At 38.9% G+C, this 18448-nt stretch overlaps 1 protein-coding gene across 2 annotated transcripts in view; it reads left to right on the plus strand.

The window, feature by feature from the left end:
* The window catches only part of LOC120537747 (probable GPI-anchored adhesin-like protein PGA55), a 60633-nt gene extending 42416 nt beyond the window's left edge, over nucleotides 1–18217 (plus strand). For both annotated transcript variants that reach the window (XM_039766916.1, XM_039766917.1), the window contains 7 exons: nucleotides 1382–1449; nucleotides 4391–4560; nucleotides 4954–5192; nucleotides 9509–9576; nucleotides 11210–11364; nucleotides 13678–13787; nucleotides 17516–18217. In XM_039766916.1, the coding sequence (XP_039622850.1) occupies nucleotides 1382–1449; nucleotides 4391–4560; nucleotides 4954–5192; nucleotides 9509–9576; nucleotides 11210–11364; nucleotides 13678–13787; nucleotides 17516–17602 (897 nt within the window). In that variant the 3' untranslated portion in view covers nucleotides 17603–18217. The remainder of the gene's footprint in view (nucleotides 1–1381; nucleotides 1450–4390; nucleotides 4561–4953; nucleotides 5193–9508; nucleotides 9577–11209; nucleotides 11365–13677; nucleotides 13788–17515) is intronic.
* The last annotated feature ends 231 nt before the right edge of the window (nucleotides 18218–18448 follow it).

An 18448-nucleotide genomic window follows, 5' to 3' on the forward strand; every position in this document is an offset into this window, starting at 1 on the left:
AGACAGCCTGCAAATGGCTCAAAACAGAAAGTGTTAGGCTAATCAGGAGCTCTGTTCATCTCAGGTGTGAGTTTGGCCTCTGATGTCACCTTCTGGGAGCGGGCAAAATTATAGCATTTCTGCTGGTCGGACCATCTCAGGGCATCAGAGGCTTGGTTAGGTATCTTCTTTAGGTGTGTTTGTGAGAAAAGAAGATACTGTTAGTGTCAGTGCCCCCCTCTCGTCACCAGTGTGGAATTGCTTACCCCAGCAGAGCCAGGAAGGTGGTCCCCAGGCACTCAACACATGATAACTCAAAAGTCCCAAACAATTATTTAGTATCTCCTTACAAGCACACATACACACTGGTTATTTTATCAGAGCTTAAAGCATAGTATTTTTAATATTCATGGGCACTATATTAGTATTTTCTTTTACATTTTTACATCTTTCATCATCCCTCATGACTATTCATAAATAAGCATACACACATGCTGACAACACTTTCTTTCCAAAAAAGGCACTTGTGTGTTACACGCCTGTGAATACACACAATTAAAAAACAGCATTAGCCTTCTGTTAGCAGCTCTACAGTCTTACTTACACAGTTTATTGATTTAAAAGCTAAAACTTATCTAAATAATCCTATATTGCATGATTTACACAAACCACACAAAATCAAATATTACCAGTTAATGTTAAAAGCATTATTATTATTATTCTTTCTTTCAATACTACTAAGAGTGAGTCCCATAACTGAGCCTTGCCTTTCGAATCAGCTTGTTGAATAAGGAGGCAAGAGTATTGTAATCAGGTGTAGACGTTTGTTTCTTGGTGCAGAATGAATTTTCTGCATTTTAACCTCGGCAAAACCAAGGAACTACTTATTGGTTCTCACTGCATCGTTGAACCTGGCCACTATTCAAAGAGTGGATATGAAGATGGTGCACTGCTAGACGTACTTAGCGGTCCCATCAATGACTGGTTGGACTGGTCTCATAACACAGAGGAGCTTTCTAACAAAGGACAGAGCAGGCTCTTTTTTATTACTAATCTGTGCCTTCAATGTTGGTAGTGACATCCTTTACATATTCTACAACTCTTTGATGACCAGTGGGATTTTCTATGCCACAGATAGACCAATGCTTCATATCTGCCATTTAAAACTGCAAGAATAAGTATGGTATCTTTTTAAATTCATTAAAAAGGCATCTCTTAAAAATTCATGGCAAAATAATGTATATAAGTGAAAAGATAAAACCATTTTATGATAGAAAACATTAAAGAGTGATGGATAAGACACATATACAGATAGAAAAATATCATAGATTGGAAATCAAGCAATTTGATAAAAAAAAAAAAATCATGGTTTAACTGTCTTTGGTTTTCTTTACTCTTTCAGATTGACAACATTTTTTTGAAAAGTCCAATAAGCTCCTTCTATGTGAAATCCTCTGTATTGGGGTTCAGGTATTTTGTTTTTTGCTTTTCTAACATTCAGTTTAATTTTTCAGGGACTGTGAATGCCAGGCGTTTTATTCTGGGCTGTATCAAGTCTCAACTCTGTGATGGCATTGTGGTGTAAAGCAGGCATGTCAAACTCACTACCATTGGTGGGCCGCTTTGACTATTATATATGCGTCAGTGGGCCGCATTGTAACAAATACTATTATACAAAGTTACTGTAGCTTTCTTTCCAATACTGAAAACTTTAAAAAATGTGACACTTAAGGTTTAAAGAAAAGCAATTTATTTCCATACAATCTCCATACAACAGTGTACAATTAGAGTCTTATCCTCTTAGCTAGGTCTTTAGATAGGAGTCTTACAGTCTGAGACTTATTTCTTTTGTCCCGACACTTGGCATCTCTTGTTAGTAACCACTTCGTCAATATGAGGCTTGAAATCTTGTGCAGCTGCAACTTTTATGAGGGATGAAAGGTGCTTAACAGTAAGTCTTGAGTGATGTGGGGTTTTGGTAGCTTTCATTAACAAAAACAATTGTCATAAAGGTAAGTGCTTCCGAACAGAGACAGTACTCTCGATGCCAACTTAAGGATTTGCACATACAAGGGTGGCAGGTAAGCATACCAGCCTGGCACACCAACTTCATTTTATTTTGCCTTCAGAATAGAATCTGACTGCAGTTCAATCAATTCCATTTGGATATTCTCAGGCGCATTCTCAGCGTTGTAAAAGTATGGTGACGTAAACAGCACAAAGTCCTGTTCATGTGAACTGAAATCACGAAAATTCATTACTCAGTAATTCAAGTTGGAAAGCAAATCCTCCAAAAATCTAATTTTACTTTACTAAGTTTACTTTAAAGTTTATATTGTAAAATAAGCCGATATACAAAAAGCCTCTTCACCTACACTAATTTTACAAACTCAAAATCACAAAAAATTGTTAATAAGCAACTCACCAACTTCTTGCATCCACTTCAGATCTTCAGCTGTAGTCTGCACTAACTGTTTGTTACAATACTTGCAAAAAATTACATAAAACTAGAGCAAAAAAACATGAATATCCATCCATCCTCTTCCGCTTATCCGAGATCGGGTTGCGGGGGCAACAGCTTGAGCAAAGACGCCCAGACTTCCCTCTCCCCAGCCACTTCTACTAGCTCTCCCGGGGGAATCCCGAGGCGTTCCCAGGGCAGCTGAGAGACATAGTCCCTTCAGCGTGTCCTGGGTCTTCCTCTCACTAGGGAAGCGTCCAGAAGGCATCCTGATCCAATGCCTGAGCCACCTCATCTGACTCCTCTCGATGCGGAGGAGCAGTTCCTCTCGGATGACTGAGCTTCTCACCCTATCTTTAAGAGTGTAGCAACCCCGGCTGAGTGATGGTCAATTCTCAGACTGATGGTTTATGAATTTTATTATCGTTTCCATGACCTTGTTCCATAAACACACAGTAAGAGCTATAAAAGTCAAAGTACAAAATAAAAAAACATGTAAATAACTTAACATAAACACTCTTAACCTTTGTTTTACATATAACACAGAGAAATTAATACCTTATTCACTTTTCATCGAGGTGTTCGATTGTTAACCCCATATGTCGCCATTTTCCTTTCCTATTCCCGGCAAAACTGCACAAATAATTATGCAAACTAAAGGCACCCAATAACTTGTCAAAATAAAAGCCACGCAAACGCTGTGATTCAAGCCCTGCTGAAGCATCATGTGTCCTTAACAAAGGGAAAGCCCAGACACTCTCGTTCTTTCGGTCACTTCCCACAGCTCATGACCATAGGTGAGGGTAGGAATGTAGATCGACCGGTAAACTGAGAGCTTTGCCTAATGGCTCAGCTCTGTTTTCACCACGAAAGACCGATGCAGAGCCCACATCACTGCACACGCCGCACTGATCTGCCTGACGATCTCCCGCTCCATTACATGAAAATATGCAAGCTATTACTACTCGTGATGGTCAGTTCTGCCCAGTGGCCAGTCTCAGCAGCCAAGCCAGTAATGTAGCCCGTCAGGCTGCTGCAGCCTAGCACTTCAGTTGTGACATCGCAGCTAAATTAACTTTGGTCAAGTGGGGGCAGTGTCATGCCTAGGATATAGAGGAGCTGACGCCGCAGCTGCAACTATACTAGCAGATGACGTTTCTGGTACCGTAATGCCATGGGAAAATGCGCTTTTGTCAGAAGGCAGAAGAAAGAAAAGTCAATAAGTAACGCCGAAGATGCAGAATGATTCAATCACAAACGATAGCAATCATTTTTTACAAGTTTAGTGCTAACTAGGATCTGTCATGCGGGCCGCGTGTTTGACATGCCTGGAAAGGGTAGTATTACCACGTCACAGCTCTTTAATTCTTCCTTTACGTCCAGGCTGAGATGCCTTTTGTGTGCTTGCTCTTTGTTCCATATTATTTTCTTTTAGTACTCTACTTACCCCAAAAGTTCAAAATATCTTCATGTTTAAACAAACCAGTTTACATTATGTTCTGTATTGGAGGAGTCTATCTTATAGGACTGATGTATTGTGGGGCAAATTGCTGAATATGTTGGAAAATAGATTATACAATGTAATTAAAATATAAATAAATAAAAATATGACTAGTAAATGAATAAATAATCATGCAAACAAGTATTAATTAAAAGTATGCATATTGTTTCATGTTTAAAATATACAATATGTAAAAGTGTATAACAATGCTCTGTGCTGAAATAAAAAAGTGCTATGGGCATAAAATAAATTGAACTGAATAGTTCAGAAAATTAAGTTTTAAAATGTAGGCCCTTCATTCAGCCCATGGAAAGAATGCCATCACTTTCTTCTTTGTTTTTTTATTTTCATTGTTGAAGTAACAAGTCACCACTGGAAGACACTGCTTATTATATATCCGCTTGGAGGTATGTTCACTATTCATGTGTCTCCTTGATTTCCTCCCTTAGACCTGCCAAAAAAGAGCCGTACACTGCAGTCAGCATTATCCTCTACTTCAAAACACCTACTGAGAAGGCAAACCTTCAGTCAAATATATATGAAACCTTAAAGAACTTTACAAACAGCTTTGAGACTCTGGGCAATTACAAACTTGATCCAAATAGTGTTTCTGTGAACGGTGAGTGCATATTCGGGGTTCTTTTAAAAGCAATCAAAGACTTTGCTGTCTCATCAATGCCAGGAATATTTATATTCCCAAGCTTAAACCATAAGAATTGATGCCAGTACAAATATTTTTGTCTGTTCCTTGAAATGTTCAGATGCATAAAAGTTGTGGAGTTAATAAAACATGTTTGGGGTTTGGGGTTGATTATGTGGAGACATGTTTTCTGTTTGAAGTTATTTTTTGTTAATTTTTAGTAACTGTATAGAAAGACATTTGATTCATTTTTTCAGTGTTTTTCAATCAGGGCTAACTAATTTGTGTTTTGGTAAGACCTGCTTAAAGAAAACCTACAAAGAATGTGAAACTGACATTCATTTTAAATAGTAATGCAAATTTTGTATGCAGGGTATCAAATGACAACCAATGCTATGAGTACAACTGCAATGATGACAACGACAACAACAACAGCCACAAATAAAAACTCAACTGCGACAACAGTAATATCAACCAATGCGCCTATCTGGAAACCTGGATATGTGAACTTTACAGTTGAGTTCAGAATCTTAAACCGAAATTTCACCCAAGACCTGAGTAATCCCACCACATCTTTGTACAAAGAGATGGCGTACAATATCACTATAGAGGTGAGACTGTAGTTCTTAGTGAATAATGCCTGTGTGTTTTATACACGTACAGCCTATAACCCATAGAACTGTATATATGCATTTTACAACAAAATATTTGGAACAAAAAATCATTTGGGGGAGATGTTTAGTACAAATAAAAGCTACTTTGTAACTTTGTAGGAGAAATGTAAAATTACAAAATATACAGTATTATAATGATCTGCAGAATAGTGCCTTGCTTTGCATTGCTGCCACACAATCCAGAGTGACAACTTCAAATCCTAGTGTTGTCACTCTCTGAATGGATTTTGCATGCTCTCTCTTTGTCTGGACGTGTTATTTCCTAGTAAGTCAGTTTACTTTCCACATCCCAAAAATGTACATTTTATGTTAAATGGACACTCGAAATTGATGATTTGAGTTTGGGTGCATGTGTTGGATCCCTAAAGGTACAGGGACAGGATTTGTGCATGTGACCCAGAACTGCTTTAAAGGAATACCCAACCCAAAAATTATATTTTTTAAAAGTTACTTACCCCATGCAGTTTGTAGTGATGGCTGAAAAAATTCTTTAAAGCCCCTGTTTTTATTTAGAACAGAGATATCAAAGTTCTGATAGAATATAAGTATGATGACAGAAAGAAATATCAAAATATCCATGTTGCATAATCCACATATGAAGCCATCCAGTCGTATGTTCACAATGCCCCAAACACATGTATTTTTACTAAACCTTTGTTAAATAAGTCACTTCAAGAAAACACTGTCAGGAACAAATAAAAACTTTAAAAAAGTAATTAAAGGCTGTTGTCTTTACAAGACATTTAACCAAGATGAAGGGCAAAAATGTTGCGTGAGCAATAGTTGCTTTAGCTGTAGTATCTGGCTTCTCATTAAGAAACTTTCTTCTCCTTTACCTTTTTAAACCTTTTGTTCCAAACGCATTGCCTAGTTTAATGATAATGGCCAGCTTTGAAATTATGTGCCAACATCTACTCATTTTAGCTTCTCTGTTCTATTGTATTTTTTTTGTTGTTTGTTACCATAATGTCAAGTTGAAATATCATCAAACTGCAAAGCAAAACTGTAAACTCATAGTTAAAAATACAAAACCAATAATTCTTTAATCAGGATATTTTAACCTAATACACTCGTTAAATCAATTTATCTCAGTTCTTAATTTTGGATGACCAGGAGCTTCACCTCTATGTTGCTACAACAGTGGCTTTATGCTGTATGCACTTCTGGTCTGTTTCTCTTCATGACATGGTGGCAGTCTCACTCTATAATGATGCCACTCCATTGTTGTTTTGGAAGTGTGCATTCTGTCATTGTCCTGTTAAAAGGCAAACTGCCAGAGAGGAGCAGGGCTTCTTCCTAGGTCAGCATGTATTCTACCACACTCATTTTCTCAGCTGCCTTGACTAAATTGCAAGTTCCTACTGTGAATTAAGTCAAAACAGTTAATCCATCCAATTCTTAACTGATGGAGACTATCAACAAATTAGGTGAGTTGGTGAGGTAACACACTGCACTTGACCAAAGTTAGCCTTATATTCACAAGTATAGGAATACTTTTAAAATTTTTCAATTTTTGAGTTTTCTTTTTTAGTAAATTGTTGAAAGGTTTCCAAACAAGACTTGCTAAATTCTTATTGTAATACAGTATATTGAATGTTTAGAGGATAGAAGGATGGCACGGTGGTGCAGTGGTAGTGCTGCTGCCTCGCAGTTAGGAGACCCGGGTTTGCTTCCCGGGTCCTCCCTGCGTGGAGTTTGCATGTTCTTCCCGTGTCTGCATGGGTTTCATCCCACAGTCCAAAAACATGCAGGTTAGGTGCATTGGCGATCCTAAATTGTGCTTGGTGTGGGTGTGCCCTGCCCAGGGTTTGTCCCTGCGCCCTGTGTTGGCTGGAATTGGCTACAGCAGACCACCGTGACCCTGTAATTAGGATATAGTGGGTTGGATAATGGATGGATGGATAGAGGTCTGAAACAATAATTGAATGAACATTTAAAGTTCCATATAAAGCATTGAACAATCGGCAAAGCTATTCTGACAGAAGAGTGATGACTAGATCTGAATGTGCATAACTATTAGGTGTTTAAAAACAATGTGTTTGAAATCAAATAATGGTGCCACCATTAACTTGATGTAGAAGATAAAAGAATGTTACAATACTAGTTTACAAAAGGAGGACTATACAAAGTTCAGAATGAACACCTAATCATACTTTCAAGATAGTTAAAGAAAAGAATATGACACTCCTAGTAGGGTTGTCAAAAGTATGGAAATATCAAGAAGCATTGATTTTAACATTTTAAAATTACTTCAATACTTATTATTCATGATATCGATTCTGGAGCCTGCATTACGAATGCACTTCCATTTCACCATGGTCAAAGTTGCAGGCCCATTTCCACTCACACACTGGTGTTAATATGGCAACTTCAGTAGCCTTGCTGAAGACAGATGTATACTATATACTTCTGGAGACAATCGTGAGTGAATGTTGTTTAAAACTGCCAGGGAGCAACTAGATGGGTAATTGAGTGACACTTTTCTAAACCAATCCAATGTTTCTGAAAAGATCAGAGGTGCTCTCGTGAACCTCCATGTTTTAAAAATAAAGATAACCTGTTGCAGGGGAAAAAACCTTTCTGTAGCGTCAGATTATACATTGGCATTCAATGGCATCAGACGCTGTGTGTGCAGTCTGTTGTTCATGTTATTATGTTAGCATAGGAGCCGAAGTATGTTTGAAAGAAGTGGCAACTATATTCATGAAAATATGAACTACAAAATAAGAATTTGATGTAAATAATGTGTCACACTCTATCAAAAGGATTGTTGTTAAAAGAGCTGAAAAGAGCCACAGGAAATGCAGATTTCAGTACACAAAACACACGAGCCAAGAAATATGCCTAATAACACCAGTAGATGAACAGATAAAGCTGCACAACATCCACCTTCTGACTACATGTCTAAATGAAGAACTAATGAAATTTAACATTACTGTCTAACTGGAATATCAAACGGCCACAGCATTTTAACATGTTGTGTATCCACAGACCACAATGCTTATCTAAACTCTGTTTGCTGTTGTTATGTCATTTAGTGATGCAATATTTAAAATGACAAAGACATATCATAATAAGACAGAGGCACTTTTCAAACTTGTGGAGCCCAGGTAAGAACTCTGGGTACAAGAAAACATTTACAAGCCCTGATGCTTGCCAAAGGGGGTCTTACTAATGTGGAACTAGCCCCGGACACAGACAGGTAGACATGTTTAATCACCACCACATGTTTATTTACACTAATATTTACAAGTCTTAAGTGCCACACAAAACCCCAAGATACTCCCCCAAAGTCCAGGCCTCACACACTCTGCCTTGCTCTTCAGGCCGCCTCCACTCTCTTCTTTAAGCTCTCGACCTCTCCTCACCCGACTCCAGCACTGAATGAAGGGAGGCGGCCCCTTTTATAGTCACCCGGATGTGCTCCAAATGCTCCCCTGCAATCTTCCACCGGCACTCCCCAGTGTGGCGGAAGTGCCGGCTGCGCACCCGGAAGCACTCTGGGTGTCCCCAGTCCTCTTCCCCCCAGCACTTTTGGGTGTGGCGGAAGTGCTGAGGTCCAGGGCTCCACAGGAAGCGGGGCGCCCCGTGGCGGCGACCACGGGCCCCTACAGGGTTGAGCTTCCAAGCTCTCTACACGTGGTCCCCAAAGCAACCAGGGTGGTCGCCCTTTCGTGGTCTGGAGGAGGTGCAAGCCCTGCTCCGGTCCACTTGGGCGTCCCAGCCACTTGCCACACTAAGTACTGACCATGTTGGTTGCCCAAACTTTTGCTTCAGGCCCTTTTCATTTTTTAGGTATTTTCTAACTGTGAATAATGGAAATAAAAATGTAAACATGCTTAAAATATCAAAGAAATGTGCCATATTTAACTTTATGCCTTTGGGTGATCAATTCATCTTCTGCTCACTTAACTATTCACAGTAATAGACATTTTAACCAAGGGTGCCTAAACCTATACATACTGCTGTAAACAGGCAAACTATGTTGGACTGTGTGGCCAAGCTTTCAGAAAATGCTTCTCTCATTCTATGTAATGTTTATGGTTCATTGTATCTTGTACATCATGCCTTGTTTTTTAACTTTCAGTGATTAGGTTAACACTATACATCTTTACTTGACCCTTGTTTTCCCAACGAGCCTCAAATACTAGACGCAGGAGTTATTTTTAAAGTTCAAAATGTAGTTAGTGCACCTAAACTCTGTAATCTGCTTTGTGACCTTACCTTCTCTGCTTATGTTTTCTTCATTGCAGATCACCATTTTGCTCATGACTAGCTACTTGAGTAGCAACTTCAAGTATGTTACAGTAACAACTTTCAGGTAAGGATTGTGGTTGAAATTTAACATCTTATTAAAGAAAGAAACATCCTCTAACAGGACAATTCAGTAATCAGGCAGGAGAAAAGCTGTTTTTGGTATCTTTCAATTACTCCTCAGCAAAATGCCTTGGGGAAGCATTCTTCAAACAAAGTCCATTACAGCCTGGTCAGAGAAAACGAAGGATAGCGGTTCATTTTATAAATTATTGAATTTACATACAGTGCCGATCAATGCATAGATTTCACTCTGGTTGGTTCCTTGGTTTACACCCAAATGTTTTATATAAAATAAAAGTATGTTATATTATGTTGTGGTTCTTCTTATACCTTTGAGTTGCACCACCACCCTTTTGTCCATTCTCATTGTTTATAGGACATCTGCTGATTTCTTAGTCATCTCTTATTCATCCTTCAGTACATTTTGTATATTACATCAACCTTTCTTCTGGTACTTGACCATCTCAGTATTTTTCCTAAACCAATTCTTATATTTCAGTGTACATTTTGTTGTTCACTTCACATTTATCTGGTTTCCTGGTGTGCCTGAACAAGTTTCTGACATTTATTAAGCCTTTATTCTATTTCTTTAAGATGAATACTGGTTTATCATAAAATTATTCTTCCACAGGATGTATGCATTTGTCAGTGAGCACCATATTTTCTTAAGTCTATACCTTAAGAATATGATGGCCAGCTTCCCCCAGCTCTCTAATGGCAGGAAGAAGAAGATGCTATGACTATCTGAATGCGAAAGGAATGAATGATTTTGTCATATATCTCTTACATGTTAACTACTTTTAGCTTCTGTGTGAAGAAAGCTGGTAGCAAAGATAAAGGTGGCGGGGATGGGGGTCAAGAGGCAAAGCCCACACCTCCTAGAGACTCATATTCAGTTTAGGACAGGGGTGTCCAGCTCCGGTCCTGGATGGCAGCAGTGGCGGCAGGTTTTCATTCTAACCTTTTTCTTAATTAGTGACCTGTTTTCACTTCTTCATTAAATGGCAGCCAAACAGATATGAGATGTGAAATGAGCCAGCAGATAACCAGCTAAATCAGAGTTTCAAACTCCAACCAATTCCACTCAAACTAGTTTCTTACTTTGAAGCAGAACGTTGTTGCTAATTAAAGCCATTTTTTAATTCCTTGGCTTGTTGCTGCCACAGCAGACAATTCCAAAAAAATAGATTTTCTCTTTTTTCTAAGAACACTGTCAAAATTTTTTGGTGAGTAGATCAACCTTACTGAGACTTTCACCTTTATTTTCTGATATTGTGTGATGGGCACAGGCGAGCTGCTCATGTGGGGGCTTGTTTTGTGTCTCCTTATTGTTTGGTTTCTAATCTAGGAAAAAGAAACAACTATGCAGTCTGAGTCACGTCAATTAAAACTAACACAAAAGAAGTTAATAAGCAGCTAAAACTGGTCACCAATTAAGAAGATGGTTAGAATGAAAACCTGCAGCAACTGCAGCTCTCCAGGACCAGAGATGGAAACCACTGGCTTAGAAAAATGGATTGGAAGTTGCATAACTAGTCAACATATCCACTCATTTGATATATTTCCATTAAACACTGCAGTGGACATCTTCAACATGTAATGTGGATGACTAACTACCAGGCTCTTTCCTTTAACAGAAAAGGCTCTGTGATTGTGGACTGCTCCTGTGTCTTCTCCCCAAGCAGTGATGTCAACAGCACTGCCATCAAGAATATATTTGCAGAAGGAACCAACTCTACACATCTGCTGGGTGGACTGTATCAACTGGATCCAGACAGTTTGATTGTTGAAGGTACATTAGATAGTATAAACGCTGACTAGTATGATCTTCACTAAGAGACCTAAAAGTGACACAAGGAAAAACTAAAGTAGCAAATCAGATCACTTAACAGAAAGGGTACCAAATAGCTTGTGACAGATAGGGGGTGCTGTTGTCCCCCTTGAATCTTCAGACCAGACACCAGATAAAAGTCCATAATATTGGCTTTTTATTATAATAATCAAGTGCACAAAGCACCCTTCACTCCACAATACTCATAAATAATACACAATACACTATAATCACAATCCTCCACTCTCAGACGCGTTGTCACCCTTCCTCCCAACTCAACTCACATGCTGGGGTTTCCCACAGTCCTTTATAGTCCTTGACCCGGAAGTGCTTCTGATCCCTCAGTCCATGTGATTACCCAGCACTTCCGGGTCAGGTGAAAACTCCTCTTTTTCTTCAGCCCGGAAGTACTTTATTTCTTCCGTCCTCGCGACAGGGAAGTACCTCAGGGTTATACAGAGAATACAAATCCTTGAGCCTCCCTGCAGTGTCCTCCGGTGGTCCCCATGGTATCCAGCAGGGCTGTGAAGGAAAACTCCAAGGGCAATTCAGGGCATCTCCACATTGCAGGGAGGGCTCCACCTGGCGGCTTGGGAGAATTGGCTGGGATAAGCTGCCGGCCATAGTCCACAAGTTTCTTAGGTCCTCTTCTCATGGCAAAAGAAAAATGTCAAAACCAACTTCACAACTGTTACCTTGCAACCTCTTACCTGCCTCACTGTTCATGCCGTACCCTGCGTGTTTAATTCTTGGGACCACTCAATGGCCATTTTTCCAATGTTTTAGCCTTCTTCTCAAGGACTGGAAAACATGCTGTTACAGCTAGTTTTCTAAAACATTGTCCCCTTTGAGACTTTCACTCCACCTTGCTGCCCTTTTATTGGTATTTGGCACTACAGCACCTTTGTTCATTATCAATCCCAGAAACCACATACCGCATATCATTACTACATATGCCTTAAATAATTTTCAAACTCCAGCAGAGTTAAGGACATTAAAGTTGCTTAACCTTACCTAAGGTGGTTTATTATGTATTAAATGTGTTTATATACTGTAAATAAACACAGTGTGTGACACACGGGTTAGCATTTCTCTCTCTAAGCTCTGGGCCTTTCTGACTTTTGTGTTGAGTTCATGGATTCTAAAGGCCTGGGTTTTCCTCAGACATTCCATTTTCCTTACTTATCCCCAGAAATGCATGTAATTGGAATAACAGGAATGAGTATGGCCGATAACGAACCTTTAAAGTACCTCAGTTGCTTTTGCTTAAACCTCTTTGTCTTTCTGAATGTCTGTAATAGAAAAAGTGGATTCATAAAATAGATGGATGGATATATAAGTAAAATACTGAAATGATAGCTTTCGTCCACAGGAACTTGTGTCAAGATATTCTACAGCTGACCTACTGTATACCATAACTCTCCTCAACACACTCCCTCTATGTTTCTCTTTCTGTTGCCCACTCCGTATGTGGCAGCATTTCTAGGGTTGACAGGCTACCTCAGAAAACTCCAAGCTACTAATACTCTTTTGCAATATGGACTGTCCAAGCATCAAACAATGAACTCATCCTGTAACCAGCGGGTGCAAGGTTTGAACTGGCACTAGGCAGAGTGCTAGTTTGTCATGCAGTTATACTTCTTGCGGGGCCAATAATGAAGGCCAAAAGCTATAAAGGCATAAGAATAACAAGAAAAAGCAACACATAAGCAAGCAGCATCGACCTGGAGCCGTGAACTAGCAAGGCTTAAAACTGAGCCAACGTGAAAATCAGCACACCATTCTCAATCTGAAAGTTAATTTTAAAAGCAAGGTTGCCGGAAAGGTTTTCATCCACTTTGAGGTGCAGTAGCCATCCTTAATGCAGCATCCATAGTGCTGTATAAATATACTATAAGCCTCCTTGACCAAAGTATTAATATAGAGGTTATCTGCTTCTATAGGAATTGGTCCAATACTCCTCTTAATTATACCCCCATTTTCACCCTAACCAAAAACTCCTCCATACATCTCTAATTGGAGAGTCATAAGACAAGAGAATTTTTTATTTCAGTTCACCAGTATCCTCAGCATTAATTTAAAATTGGACAACCAGGGCCTCCCCAATTGGGCCACCTCCCTTTCTCAAAATTACAAAAAAATGTAAACTTACCAACTTCACAGCAATATACAATTCTGCGTTATTTTCATTGTAATTTCATTGTAAGGTGACCTTAAATGTTAAGAAAGGTGCCTATTAAATAAAATGTATTATTATTTTTCTTCTGCCCACAGAAGAGATCCCTGTTGTGCAGCTGGGGTATTCATTTCCATTTTGGGCCATCATCATCCTCTCCTTGCTCATTTTTCTGATTATGTTTGTGTTAAGCCTGTGCTTGTACATGGTAAGATGGTTTTACATTTTTATACTAAAAATCAGTAAACAGAGAAAGAATAGAATGTAACTGTTAGAAATTCTCTCAGTCCACCAGCACCCTGCCCTTTGCATCCACCAGTCTGTGGGCAACTGAAAGAAAGTTGTCATACAATTCAGTTCTTGCAGGGAGGTCCCTTCAAGGCTTGGCTAGATTGTAAAAGTATGACTTCTGGAATTGTCCTGTAATCTTTTTGAGTTATGTTCAGATACTTTGGTTTTGTTTTTAAGCATGGTGGTACATGAAAACAAGTACAACATTTTTGCAATAATTATTATTGGTTCATAAGAAAATGAGTTCAGACACAGTTTTTCACCAATCACCTCTTTAGCCACAAAGTCTTTTCAAAGGACCCAGAAAGCTCAAAATTAATTTGACTCCTTTAAGAAAACGCTTACTTCAGCTCTTTCTTTCAGACATACAAATTAAGTCAAGGTTAATGCTTCCAGTGCAGGTGTGGGGGCTGTGATTTATGCCAGCACCACCCTGACATGGGGAAGTTACTCCCTTTTGCTTATTGTTCTAAAAAAAGTTACTTCCGCGGAACAAAACTATGACATGAAACTGTGAACTGGCAGTAACACTCCTGCTAGAGAAGTGATACCATTGGTTAGAAGGGGCAGAATACAACATTTACACATAAACACAAAACTGATTTCTGTAAAAATGGCTACATGACTAGATGTCTGACAAGCTAAATGGTCTTTGTTTTTTATTCATCTCGAACTGGTCATTTCCTATCAGTCAAGAGAGAAGAATGGTAAAGTGGACATTCTCTTGAGCCAATTTAATATTGATTGAAATCCTAATGAGCCAGAGAATATTTTAGATTTGGAGAAGTTTGTGCCAATAGCAATTTTACACATGTCTCGAGGATATTCATCACTTTTGCATAATCTGTTTAACATTTGGGTGGCATAGTGGTGCAGTTGGTAGTAGGAGACTTGGGTTCGCTTCCCAGTTCCTCCCTGCATGGAGTTTGCATGTGTGGTTTCCTGCGGGTGCTCCGGGCACTCTGTTTCCTCCCACAGTCCAAAGACATGCAGTTTGGGTACATTGGCGATTCTAAATTGTCCTTGGTGTGTGTGTGTGTGCACCCTGCGGTGGGCTGGCACCCTGCCTGGGGTTTGTTTCCTGCCTTGTGCCCTGTGTTGGCTGGGATTGGCTCCAGCAGACCCCCGTGACACTGTAGTTAGGATATGGCGGGTTGGATAATGGATGGATGGACATTTAAGATTTTTCCGAAAAAGTTCAGTAATATTAAAAATATGCAAGTGGTGAAGTGGTAGATTTGGCTCTTTCTTCAGTTTTGTTTGCGTGTTCTTTGTTAGCCTAAGTTAGTGAACGTGTTAAATGTTTTGTTTTTGAAAGAATAAAATACAGCAGGATAGTAAAGAATATGATTTGACCAATGAGACCTGAAACGAATCCAGAATTACAGCCAACTGCATTGTTGCAACCAATTCCACCTCCCAGTTGACCACACTAGAAACTTAATCATGGATTTCATAATTAGCACCAAGCTTTCACCACCATTTTAGTGATAGCGGGTGGATTCTCTAAAAGTGCACACTTTATATTACTTAAAAAATTACCCACATCCAAAAAATTGACAGATATTTTCTTTAAGAAGGTTTTACATTTGTGTGGATTTGTGACAGTCCAGGTTAGCTCCACATTTCTTGGCTGCTTCCAGGAGCCACTTGAACCTAAAACTGTGGATAAAGTACCTGAGAATTAGGTGCAAACAAGTGAAGACACACACAGGCAGCATGGATGTTATTTTAACACAAAACAGTCTCCAAACGTGCAGTGCAATCCAATTCTGCAACCAATAAATAAATAAATAATCCATCAAATCAAGTGAGTAGTGGAAGTTAAAAATCCAATAAATAGATCCAATAAGAACAAGGCTAAATTCCAGGCAGAAACCTCTTAAAAATCACGAGCCCCAATGCCTCTTTCTAAAATCTGGTGTCACCTCTGCTTCCCATCATCAGGACCTTGAAGTTAGAGGAGAAACCCACTGATAGGTGCAGTCATCCTGTCATCCCAGGTTTGGTTTCCCACCACCAGTTCCTCAGAGTCTGCAAGACACCACCCAGTACCCCATTCTAGTCTCCTTCTGCCTGACCTTTGGTGCCCACAAGACTGACGTTGCGCAGCATGTCCACTACTACTTCTCTCCGTAACTTAATAGGAGTAACAATTCCTCAGCCCCACACTCAAGTACAGTACAGGCCTGCCACTTGCCTCCCATGGAGCATACTACTGACCACCTGTGTCCTTTCTTGCCAGCGGGGGCTCTGCCAATCCTACCCTTTTTTCTCCCTCCATTCCTTCTTTTCCTTTTTACCCTAATTTCACTGTGCAGACTCCACTTATAGCACCAATTGTGTGCAGGTGTTGTCCACCATTTGCTACAAGGTGTGAATGAAGCATTTGACCGAATTACCCACATTTACACATGAATATGTGATCAGCCAGGCACCCCAATCAGCGTCAGAGTGGTCTGTGCTCATTCACACATGTACCTGCACCAGCCTGGAGCCTGCACACTCCTGAACTCCTGATTCTTTATTTAAAATCGGGTTCCACCATGGCCCTCTTCTCTCACAGGATTCCTTAGTTTTACAATTTCTCATTAGTGCCATGCAGTTTACTTCCTATTTCTGGAAGTTCTTCTGTTCTAAAGTTGACTGTGACATGAATTTGCTTTTAGAAAATCATCCAGTACATAAGCAGCAAACCAAAACAGGAAATTTTGAAGATGCACCATCAACTAATTTCAGAAAAATTTCAACTTTGTCCAAAACATGTAAAACTCAGCTATCAAAATGCCACTGTTGTAATGCTTGCATTGTTTTAAACCACCTTTGTTGGAATTACCATCAGTGTTTTCTTCATTGCCTAGTTTGGTAGAGTATCAGACTTAGCTTAGAAATACTTACTGGCCAATAAAAATGCTGATGCTGAACAATGCAATAGAACCCCCAGAATAGAACTGCTACAGCCCCTTTGAGAGAAGCCGGTTAAGCTGGTTTGGGAATGTAGTAAGACCCCCAGAAGATGGTCCCCCTATTGCTTTCTGCTTCTTATGTCAGAGTCCGATCTCAATAAACCTTTCTTTAATATAAAAGAAATAGTTATCACTCAGGGTTTACTTCTAATTTAGCTCTGAATTACAGCTCTGTTTAACATTGCCCTGCTGCAGAATCAAAGCCAGTGTTTGGAAATGCATGGATTTAGCATTAAAGAATACATTAAGTATTTGAAAATAAGTATTATTTTGTAAGTTGCTATAGCAGAATAGAATTAATGCGCTAAAAGAGAATTTTGCTTTAGATGGTTAAAATAAACAAATTCAGAGTTTATTTCTGGGTAATTTGAGATAAAATAAATTATAATTATTTCTATCTCAAAAATGTGATGTTTGAGATATTCATTGTTGCACCATCCAGTCAGATTATGATTTGGGGTTAATCTATAAAATAGAAAACAAATGTGTAATATTATCACTTGTGATTTGTCTGGAGGTGATACAGTACTTGTTTTTTTGCCTGCTGCTGCTCTGAACCTGGCTAATAAAAAGTGGGTGCAAACATACAGAAGGCTTTTCTGTCTGTAGGGTTTTTTTCTTACATTATACTTTGACACGGCTAAAACTGAAACTAATGCTACCTTTGTTTATCTTCTAGATCATCATGAACAGATGGTATCAACGAATTGGTTCCTATTACATAACGCCAGCTCCAAAGATGATGTACTATAGTCACCTAGCATAAAGAACTCAAAAAGGAGGGCAGATGTCAATACGGTGGGGCATTCAACAGATGTTTCCAAATAGTCACCATATATGTATATATAACAAAGAGGAAACTTCTATAATATGAATAAAATAGAGAAGGAAGCAAAATCCACACTCAAACTAGCATTACTGTATAGCTAAATCAGGCCATTACATTTATATTTCTTGTAAATTTGTGTAGAAATGCTGAAAATATAAACTCATATTTGTATATAAAATTTCTAATATATTTGATCTATTAAACTAGCTATAATATATGAACTCACTATATGAAGCTATAATTGTTCTCCAAGAGTTTTAATAAATTATGGCTGGTGAAAATGTGCCTAAATCTGATACTGTCACACAAAATAAATTCTAATACAGCTAAATTGTAAGCTTCCATATTAAGATTCTGGTACATTCTTTTTTCTGAAACTAGGGGGCTCTGCCCCCTGCTCGCTTCGCTTGCCAACCCCTGTGTTTGTTTAATCAGATATACAATTTTAAAAGCTTTTTTTTCTTCTTTGGAATTGTTGCTTTAACTTTTGCGGGACCACAGAATCTCATAGCATATGGTCCATTATTGTGTAAACCTACGTTTTGTGCATTGAATGATGCGAAGGTGAAAAGACTTTGTTTTGTGCTCTTTGCCTTTTATTTCTGACGTCGCTTACGTCCTTCTCTTTTTTCAATTACACCTGGTTCTGATGATTAATTAACTTTTGTTTGCGCTAATGTCATCTTTACTGTCTTTTGTTTTGATATTGTAGCGACTGACATAATAAAGTGTCACAAAAGTTCCACTTGAACAATCACCGACTTCGTAACCCCAAACACAACT

This window comes from Polypterus senegalus, chromosome 10 (genome assembly GCF_016835505.1).
Source record: "Polypterus senegalus isolate Bchr_013 chromosome 10, ASM1683550v1, whole genome shotgun sequence".
In the NCBI taxonomy this organism is placed as follows: Eukaryota; Metazoa; Chordata; class Cladistia; order Polypteriformes; family Polypteridae; genus Polypterus; species Polypterus senegalus.